At 44.5% G+C, this 10,000-nt stretch overlaps 3 protein-coding genes across 3 annotated transcripts in view; 1 reads left to right on the forward strand and 2 right to left on the reverse strand.

Moving 5' to 3' along the window:
- Window positions 1–1,839, reverse strand: part of nfkbie (nuclear factor of kappa light polypeptide gene enhancer in B-cells inhibitor, epsilon) — a 10,256-nt gene extending 8,417 nt beyond the window's left edge. The window contains exon 1 of the mRNA XM_035423787.1: window positions 1,082–1,839. Within this exon, the coding sequence (XP_035279678.1) occupies window positions 1,082–1,422 (341 nt within the window). The 5' untranslated portion in view covers window positions 1,423–1,839. The remainder of the gene's footprint in view (window positions 1–1,081) is intronic.
- A 2,415-nt stretch (window positions 1,840–4,254) lies between these two features.
- tcte1 (t-complex-associated-testis-expressed 1) overlaps window positions 4,255–10,000 on the reverse strand; it is a 21,614-nt gene continuing 15,868 nt past the window's right edge. The window contains exon 5 of the mRNA XM_035422792.1: window positions 4,255–4,379. Within this exon, the coding sequence (XP_035278683.1) occupies window positions 4,317–4,379 (63 nt within the window). The 3' untranslated portion in view covers window positions 4,255–4,316. The remainder of the gene's footprint in view (window positions 4,380–10,000) is intronic.
- Window positions 5,453–10,000, forward strand: part of tmem151ba (transmembrane protein 151Ba) — a 14,944-nt gene continuing 10,396 nt past the window's right edge. The window contains exon 1 of the mRNA XM_035422782.1: window positions 5,453–6,260. Coding sequence (XP_035278673.1) covers window positions 6,177–6,260 — 84 coding nt within the window. The 5' untranslated portion in view covers window positions 5,453–6,176. The remainder of the gene's footprint in view (window positions 6,261–10,000) is intronic.

Below are 10,000 nucleotides of genomic sequence, written 5' to 3' on the forward strand. Positions count from 1 at the left end.
GCAGGTCCCTTGTCCCATCATCACATCTTACAGGGAAACCATACTGAAGACCACATCATAAAAATATCAAGTGATTCAACACTGTGTGTGCGTGTCCTACACTTCCACCTTGTTTAAAGTTACTTCATGCTTTTCGCACTGCTAGACAAAAGCAGCGCGCCAGAGACAACTGGTGGAAACGGCATCCTTCTCGTTCAAAAACCAGTCATTCTGCACGAAGTTAGCCGCGTGTCGGGTAACTATATGGCAAGCGCGCGCCAACGCGCACACTGGAGGGAAAGCTTCCGAGTCTCTAACTCTGCTCAGCCTTCAGATTTGGCCTAACATTCCTGAAGGTGTAATGCGGACCGATAGATACAGAAAAATTCAGGAGTTTCACAGTGGACTGCCCTTATATGGGCAGGCAACTGCCAATCTGAGTCTTCTGGAATAGACTGTTGGTATCCATCGTCTATAATTGTCTTTGTCAACTGTTCTTCGCAGAATTATTTAAAGCCGATGAGCTCAATGTCTCACGTAATGTTACGTATAATTGTCCGATTACCAAAAAAAAACAAAAAAAAAACTGGCTGACCTAGTTGCTACTTCGCTTAAATTAACACGATTGCTTAAAATAAACGGGGCAACGAACGGATGCCATTAAAATAACTATTTTAATGCAAAGATCTGGCGTTAAAAAAATGTGTTTTCTAAAAATATCTGAGGAAAACTACCGACACACCTACAAACTGGAATCACTCCGGTGACTGTCCATAATGAAGGAATGCTATTCTCAGGTAACATGTTGCAGGTTCTTTTGATGTTTACTCATCAATGAATCCCATGCAGTTACTTCATAAACAGCAATATTCTTTTTTCAACATTCTCAAAAAAATAATTCAGCCTAAATGTTCCAAAAACAACATTTTTACTAATATTATTATTAAGATTTTTTAAGTTATGAATCATGAAACCACATAAAGTAAGTCCGTGTAAAAAAAATGAAGCTAATCACCAAACAATAAATAAAGTCGAATATGTTAATATATTTAGAGATTCTCATTCAATGAACCATATACAAATGAAATATAAAAATACGTACGTGTCTCCATCCTCAGTGACCGTAGTTAGTAGGTTTACTTCCTGTTCACTGCAGGACTCCGGGTTTTCCGATTCAGGTTGTTCCGAAATGCTGCAACTCTGGATTATCTCGTTCAGACTGTCAACTGTGAGCGACGATGAACCGTACGCCGAGTCCAAGCGGTCCCCACTGACACTGTCCAACTTGTCGTTGTTACCCTCATTGTCCTCGGCATTCGATCCTTGTGTCGGTTTAATACACTGGTAATCCTTGTTTAGAGATCTGAACGAGTCGATACCAGAGTCAATTTGACCGTCCTCGGATAGATCCACTTTCCTCTTTTCGTAGTCGCTGTTCGCCATGTCAGGTTGCAAGATGCAGTAACTTTTAAATTGCAAAAGTTCTACCTGTTTCGAGGTGCGGGGTAGCCCGGGTGTGTGAGGTCGACCTCATCAGAGAAACAGACGCAGTTCTCTGAAAACGAACGACCGAAACGTTGCGTTTCATAGAGCTTCTCTTTTCCCCTGCTCACAAGCCGGCTACTAATAGGCTACTAAACTCGACTTTCAGTTCCAACACTAAAATGTGTGTCCTTGCCGATTTTTAAAAAAAAGTCGGTCCTATCCACTTATTAATACACAACCAAAGTATAAAAATCGCCTAGAGGCATCTAATTCTCCGTCTCTCAGCTTCCGAACACGACCGTTTAGACAGATCCAAGCACGTGAGCGGTAACGCGATAGCGTCAGCGTTGCCTGACACGCGAAAGACTGCGCAGAGGCTCGCGCAGGCAGGCTGTTTTTGTTTTCGTGGGGAATTCCCGGAGGGAGTGGTATGCGCTCGGATTACAAGCATGCCGGGGCCGTGGACTCCCCCGGTTCAACTGGATTTTTGACCTCTCCTATTCAGGAACGAAGTCTCACGGCTGTCGCATGTCGAAATTAAGATTCTTAACAGCGTAGATTCTCCTTTTATGAAAGGACATTTTGTGTGCGTTATTTTCAGGGTCATTATCAAGGCCAAGTTTAAACACATTGATACTGCATCTTTGGAACCGAACAAAAACATTGGCCGATTTGAGAAGTAACTATGTTCTGGATTTAAAAAAATAAATAAATAAACAACTGTAATGCAATGAAGCTTACCCAGAGCACGGAACATTTGTTGGAACAAGTATTTATTCACATTTCTGTGAAGACAAACAACATCCTTTCTGCCAGTGCAGAACTGAATTCCTTCCTCACTCAAAATAATTTTTATCACTGTCAGTGCTGTGGTGATATGTTACTAACGTCCAGGAGCCTGCTTTAGGGTCTGACACAGTCATGCTTCAGTTCCATAAGGCTGGGGTGGGTAGATGGGGGTTAGGGTCACTGTTCTAACTGCCCCCTGTGATTTAGGCATTCCTTTCACGATGGACCGTCACAGTTGAAGTCATTAACAGAGCCCTTCAGCAGTGGGTGATGGGTGCTGCTGGGACAGCACCAGCTTCAGCAATTACAGGGTTTCCCAGCAGCAGGAGGCCCAATCCAGGAAGAACATGAGCAATTTCAGAGTGCATGGTCATTGTAGTTTTTTTTAAATACCATGTCTTTGTAGGCTGAATTATGAACAGTAATGTGAAATATGTGTCCTTACCGTCTTTCAGTCCTCAGTTACAGGAAACCCTGAGGCCTGGAAACTCCTGTTATTCACACTCAGAGAGGAGGAAAGGAAAGCAGGAGCTCGGTATCTGGGTTAATTTGAGAATCTTGTTTCGGTATTTCTAGGCTGAGACTCACTGAATTGGCTTCAGTTTCTGATGGTCAGTTCTGCCAGAACATCATGTTTGTGGTTTTGATTTCTCACGTACCATGTGTAATGCTGCTCATCTTAACTTGCTGGAGTTTCAAAATGTGTCCTGAACAAACTGCAACATGTTTAGAACACAGCAGCTTGGATTTCTCAAAAGGAGGAACTAAAACCTATTTATAAACATTACCCATATATTTTACTGAGAAATACATGTGCAACATTTTATTTATTTTTACAGCAGTACACTGTAGACCTTTACTAATAAATAATCCAAACAATTAAGTGTGTGTCATAACACATAAAGTGTTTTACGAACGACGTATAAAAAAACACTGAAAATTTGAAGTTACGATGTTAGTTAATCTTGGAACAATACTTCCCCCTTGTGGACTACACAAACTACTGCAGTCTATTCTATCACTTATTTCAAACATGACGATTTTTGAGATATAATCCCTTCCAACTGCCACTACATTATATTACTTCACCACATTCACGATCACACACCACATTAATTTTGAATATGATATAAATAAATATATTTCAGCAATCTCACACCTCCTTCTGAGTACGCATGTGAGCAGTGGGTGTTGGTGTTCTTAGTGGAAACTAAATTCCTAGAGGGCTGTTGTGTGTTGGCGCGTGGGAAGGTGTGATAATGTTTGTGGGTTTAGATGGACTGACTGGGTCTACATATTCTCTCTTAGGCCATTACCATACATTTAAAATTGATATTTTAATAACCGCACATCAAATAGTTTATTGTTTTTTAAAAGAACATCACGTTTGCTGATAGCAAAAGCAACAGCACTGTCAAAATTGTACATAGCAGGTTACCTGCAGTGCTGGTGGGTGGTGAGACACAAATATTCTGCAGTTTATAAATAACTGCAAATAAGCCGGGTGCGTTTCGCGCAGGGCCGTCTTTATTCAACACGGAACAGCAGTAACGAAGAAGCCCGCAAGCTAACGGGCGTGAACACTGCAGTGCAAAATTACAGTGAAATGTGCAACACAGAAGCAGTAAATCTTCCACTGAGGCAAATTCAAGTTTAACGTTTTTTTTAAAACCCATTCCCCTGCTGGCTGTCATGTTTTTCTATCAATGACCAGAAGGGGACGCTAAACATTAGGAATACTATTTTATAAATTCTCAAATTTTTTGTCACCTGTCTTTCAGGTGTCATTACACCTTTCAAGTGTAGAGTTTCAAGGCCAGATTTTCAGAGAAATTTTAAATTTTTCATTCCATAGGTTAAAAACAAGAAAATATTTTAATATAAAGCTCTCTAACAGGAACACACCTAAAGCAACAGCCAACATTCTAAAACGGCTCTTTTTGAGTCCAGCTGGGTGACTCAGAGAGGCAGAACTCACACCCCTCGCTGTCTCCACGGGGATGACGCTCGGCCCGTCTGTCCGTTTCCCGCTGCCTCGATAAAGACGTCCTGCTCCCGCCAGACTACAACCTGGGCAAAGACCACCATGCTGGTCCGGCTGCTTCCCTGGGACTGTCCGGACTGGACTGCGTGAGCCAGAGAGGTCAAAGGTCATGAGAAAGCCACCTTCCAGCCAGTTTGTCATTAGCTCTGCATGACAGGTTTAAGCAAGTTGCCACTACTTCATTATTATGAATGTGGTGTAAAGCACGTTTAAGAAGGCACAGTCTTAAATGAGGTGTTCAAATGAAAACAGCTCCCAGTATTGCAGTTCGGCGACTAGGCCAAATGATGTCTTCTACAGCCAGGCACTGCATATATGTTCTAGTCCCATTTACACTGGTATGACAGCCAATCGGCTTCTGTTGCATAACTGGTCCCAGGGGACCGTCCAGCAGGAGGAGGAAAATTTGAATCAAACCCAACCCTCCAACTGCCCACTGGGGACAATCATTAGTCAGTGCACAGACTGGCAATTCTGCTCGTTCTTGGAGGTGAATCCTTCTCTATTCCTTTCGCAGAATAGTAGTGGGAAAATTTAACTAGTTACAAATCATTTAAAAACTTTTTTCACATTCACCACACAGTGATGGCGATCACTGGTGCTACAGGCTACACTGTACTACAGGAGAGCTAGCACTGATGCTACAACTGTGTAGTACTACAGGAGAGCTAGCCCTGATGCTACAGGCTTACAGTCTACATAGCCTTGTACTACAGTAGAGAAGTAACCCTGATGCTATATGTTTACAGGCTACATAGTACTACAATACAGAGCTAGCTCGGATGCTACAGGTTACACTGTACTACAGGAGCATGTGGCACAATGATTTATGAATGTAATTTTGTGGCAAAGTGGAGGAAATCTGCCTAACTGGAACACTTCAGGGGTGTGTTCCTGGTGCTGGCTCTAATAAAATGATATGAATCAGATGAGTAGGCTGCCATGGGCCACAGCATCTCCCAAAGACAAAAAATAAATACATACATGTGTGTTATTATTATTATTATTATTACCTTTCGGATTGGAATTGCATTGATTAAAATCTATTAGCGTACCAACCCTGTATTTTCAATACTCATTAGCAGGTTCCCTCTCAGCAGGATCACATTTACAGAAGCGCCTTTAGCCAGATTTTTTGTTTCATCCTAAAAAAACTAATTTATTTTGGTTTTGCCTAGATCAGCGCCACATTTATGTTGCTGACTGAATTGATGACAACCCGTAGCATACTGGCAAGGTCACGTCCCCCCCTCCCGATGCAATTCGACAGAAAGGAAAAAATCTGCCAGTGCCGCCGCTGTCTCGTCATTTATTAGGCTACCTGACGAGGAGCGGATAGCAAACAGCCACGCGACGCCGTTTATTCGCGAACGCAGCTCATTTGTAGTCCTTACACGCCGCCCGGAGACGTGCGCTCGCGCTTAACGCTTTTACCTTTCTTTTACACGAATGTCTTTGTCCATATTATAATCCGACTGACAGAAATGACTTTTCACCGAGGGGGTAGCTAATTTATGTATTTTTTTCGTTGTTGGTACAACCGTTCGAACCCTTTTCTCTCACACAGCAACACGGGGACGGATATCTGAATCAAGCCAATTTGTTCTCAAAATCTTTTTTTTTTTTTTTTTTGGTCTTGGAAACACGTAGACATGCAACAAATACAAACCCGTACGGAAGCCCTGCATGAGCGGATGCGCCGGGAAAGGGGTGCTCTAAGCTTTTTTTTTTTTTTTTAAACCGGGGTTTTTAAAAATTAATTTAAGAGGGGTTTGACTTGGATAATGTATTTGTTTGCTGGCGAGTTTTCGTGGCGCTGTGATTCGGAGCTATTAATTTCAGAGGTGATCCATGCTTCATTATTTACACCAGTACCACCATGTCCCCAGCATCCGCGGCGCCGACCAGCGAAAGCAGCACCACCACGGTTCCCGAGGAAGACGCCGAAAGCCCCCGCGAGGAGGTGAGAGGCGCTATCACACCTTTGCACGTCCGCGTCTCCATGTTTTCCTTAAATATGCACACGCCCCGTGACTTTAAGCAGGGATGACATATTATAGATATTAAGCGTAGTTACTATTCGACTGATGGTGAGGGGGTCGGGTGGGGGGGGGGGGGGGGTTGTAAATGATGTTTTCTTTGAGGGGAATTAATGTGTTGGTGACTAGTTGTATGCATAGCATCTGAATTTCCCTCTCCACCCAAATGTTCTTCGGGATCCCTGCGCGACGGATACGGCCTGAATTAGGCGAGGTGCTAAAAAAGCGCCGCAGGGTGGCTCGCTAAAAACGGGCATCTTTGCTGGTGATGAAATGAAACTAGGCGCCTTTCATCTGTGCATGTGTGTGCGAGCATGTGCCAATGAGCGTGTGTGTGTGTGTGTGTGAGTGAGAGAGAGAGAGAGAGAGAGAGAGAGAGGGAGAGAGGGAGGGATTTTAATTGTCAACAGTCTACCCTGAAGCAGTTGAAATGAATCCTTGTGAAATTATCGCTGCCAGACCCGGGAAAAGGAGCAGTCAGCGGTCCTGAGCGCGAGGCTCTGACACTTGCGGCATAAAATCCAACAGTTTCCTGCGATTAAATTGTGTATGTGTCTCGGCTGCAATCTAGTTAGCTGGAAGTTTATTTTATTTTACTCGCGGGATAGACAGCGCGTTTCCCGCCGATGCAAGAGTGGGTTGAAGAGGGGGTGAAACATCCGAGCCCTCGCGCTTTACATTTATGAGAATTTAGAATGTTGATTACATCACCGCGTGTCACCGCCTCTCCTTTGCGACTCTGTTGACAACAGTGGCGAGCAAAGTCCCAATGGCACAGTGATGAGGAGGATGAAGATAGGATCTTACTGCCTGGAGGCCCCTCCTAAAGAAACACCTTTACACACACCTGTACTACACTTATAAAGGTAGCCTACATCTCTGTACACACCTGTACTCTGCTTCTAAAGGTACATCGCTGTACACGCGTGTACTCTGCTCCTAAAGGTACATCTCTGTACACACTTGTACTCTTCTTCTAAAGGTACATCTGTGTACACACCTGCACCCTGCTTCTAAAGGTACATCTCTGTACACACTTGTACTCTGCTTCTAAAGGTACATCTCTGTACGCACCTATACTCTGCTCCTTTAGGACACTGTACACTGACAGATCTTTATCATATAAGCTCATATAAGGGCCATAGGGATTGAGAGGATCTTTATCATAAGTAAATTAGTCAATGTGTTTGACTGTAATAGCGAGGGATCTGTTCAGATGGTTTAAAGATCAGCAAAAGTGAGCAGATCAGAATTTTTCAGGATGTAAAGTGATGGCAGAGCATGCGCTCACGTTAACACAAATCCCCGTTTCCCAGGCTGCCTGTGTTCGGGGGGCCCATCCCTTACTGTCCAGGGTTTGATTACTGGGCTACTGGGCAAAGCTCAACTAATCTGATGCACAAGTAAGAGCGTGCACAAAAAGAATGAGCAAGGAAGACTGCACAAATAGTGTGCACAGAAATAGTGAGCACAAAAATGTGTGCACAAAGTCCAAAAAAAGAGTGTGCACAAAGCATGAATAAGAGTGTGCCCGAGGAAGAGCGTGCACAAAAGAGCAGAAGAGTGTGCATGAGAAACAGGAAGCGCAAACAGGGAAACAGCGTACGCACGGCGCGTCCAGTTCCTTCGTCTCCAAGTTCAGCGCTGTCGAGCTCCAGAATTAACCTATATTAACTACCCTGTGCAACATAGTTCTGCTGTACATCTGGAGATTCAGTTCAACAGTGACTGTGGTTCATATTATCCTGTTTGCAACAAACACTGCAGACAGACAATGTGTAGACCAATGTGCAGACACTGTAGACCTACTTGATGCGAAGCCAAGCACAATCTCTCCCCTGCATTTACACCAACTATAAATGACACAGGAGGTGACAGGACTGAATTTCAATTGGCTGATGTTCTCTGCCACACTCAGGGTTCCTCTCTCATTTTATTCATTAGACCGTGTTCAGAAGAGACAGAATTTACTTAAGCTGGGAGCATTGGGTTTAAAAGGAATGCGATGTACTTGGAGCGTCGTGCTGAGAGGAGCTGGATTTTAATTTCAGTCGGACGGGCGCATTCAGAGGGGCTTCGGTGTTAGCGGACGCACGTTTTCTAATCACGTGACATGATTTCACCCGTACGGCGGTAATGGGTAGGTGTGAAATATGATGGTGACAGAGGAGAGCTCAGTTCAGGCGCTGGCCCATTTTCCACTGCAGAATAAGTGTGTTATGAGAACAGTATATTTCAGTCAGGGGGAATATCCAATCTAGACACTGCGGTGCAATAGTACTATTAAAGTGTGGCTCACCTCTGTGACACTGTCCTAAATGTTTAAGCAAACGCACACTGGCTTTAAAACAAGCATCATTTTAAATGCCGTTTAATTTTTATTTCATAATTTTTGGTCGCATTTAGTGTGTTATGGTAAATGGTAAATGGACTGCATTTATATAGCGCTTTTATCCAAAGCGCTTTACAATTGATGCCTCTCATTCACCAGAGCAGTTAGGGGTTAGGTGTCTTGCTCAGGTGTTAAACCTAATCAGAAGTTTGGCGCTCACTGGAGCTGTAGAAAAGTATTGTGTAGGAATTGAAATCGCATAAACGAGTGTTTACATTAGTCATGGAAAGTGAAGAACAGAACCACATGCTGTGGATAGACTGTATGGTTCCCTGTAAAAATGAGCTAAATGTGAGTAATAAATTTAATGATGATGCTGGATGCTCGGCCTTACTGTGTGGGACAGTCACATTCTCTGTGCGTCTGTACACTGGGGGTGGGCAGAGTCATGTGACCAACTCTGCACTAATGAAGTATCTGATTGGCTGGTGTTTGTGTCTGGTTGATAATAGTGGGCAGTGCTGAAAATAGAATCAAAGTAGAACCAAAGACTGTGCCAGTGCAGATTGACTAGCAACCCCAGGGCTGCATAAAGAGTGATGTATGTTATTGTCTCTAACTGTGCACCAGCGATGGGAGGGATTCTCTCAGCTGGGATGATATTGTGCAGCAGCAACCCCTGCTGGCTGATCAGGCATCTGCAGCTCAACAGACTGTGGATAATGGTACCCAAAATGTGGCTAACGCTACCCAGACTTTGGCTAACGCGGCCCAGACTGCAGCTAACGCTGCCCAGACTGTGGCTAACACTGCGGCTAGCACTGCTGAGACTGCAGCTAACGTGGCCCAGACTGCGGCTAACGTGGCCCAGAATGTGGCTAACGCTGCCCAGACTGCAGCTAACGTGGCCCAGACTGCGGCTAACGCTGCCCAGACTGTGGCTAACATTGCAGCCAGTACTGCTCACACTGCGGCTAATGGTACCTAGACTGTGGCTAACACTGCGGTTAGCACTGCTCAGACTGCAGCTAACGTGGCCCAGACTGCGGCTAACGTGGCCCAGAATGTGGCTAACGCTGCCCAGACTGCAGCTAACGTGGCCCAGACTGCGGCTAACGCTGCCCAGACTGTGGCTAACATTGCAGCTAGTACTGCTCACACTGCGGCTAATGGTACCTAGACTGTGGCTAACGCTGCCCAGACTGCAGCTAACAGTACTCAGACTGCGGCTAACGTGGCCCAGAATGTGGCTAACGTGGCCCACACTGTGGCTAACGGTACCCAGACTGCGGCTAACGGTACTCAGACTGCGGCTAACGGTACTCAGACTGC

The sequence above is a fragment of the Anguilla anguilla genome, chromosome 6 (genome assembly GCF_013347855.1).
Source record: "Anguilla anguilla isolate fAngAng1 chromosome 6, fAngAng1.pri, whole genome shotgun sequence".
Taxonomy (NCBI): Eukaryota; Metazoa; Chordata; class Actinopteri; order Anguilliformes; family Anguillidae; genus Anguilla; species Anguilla anguilla.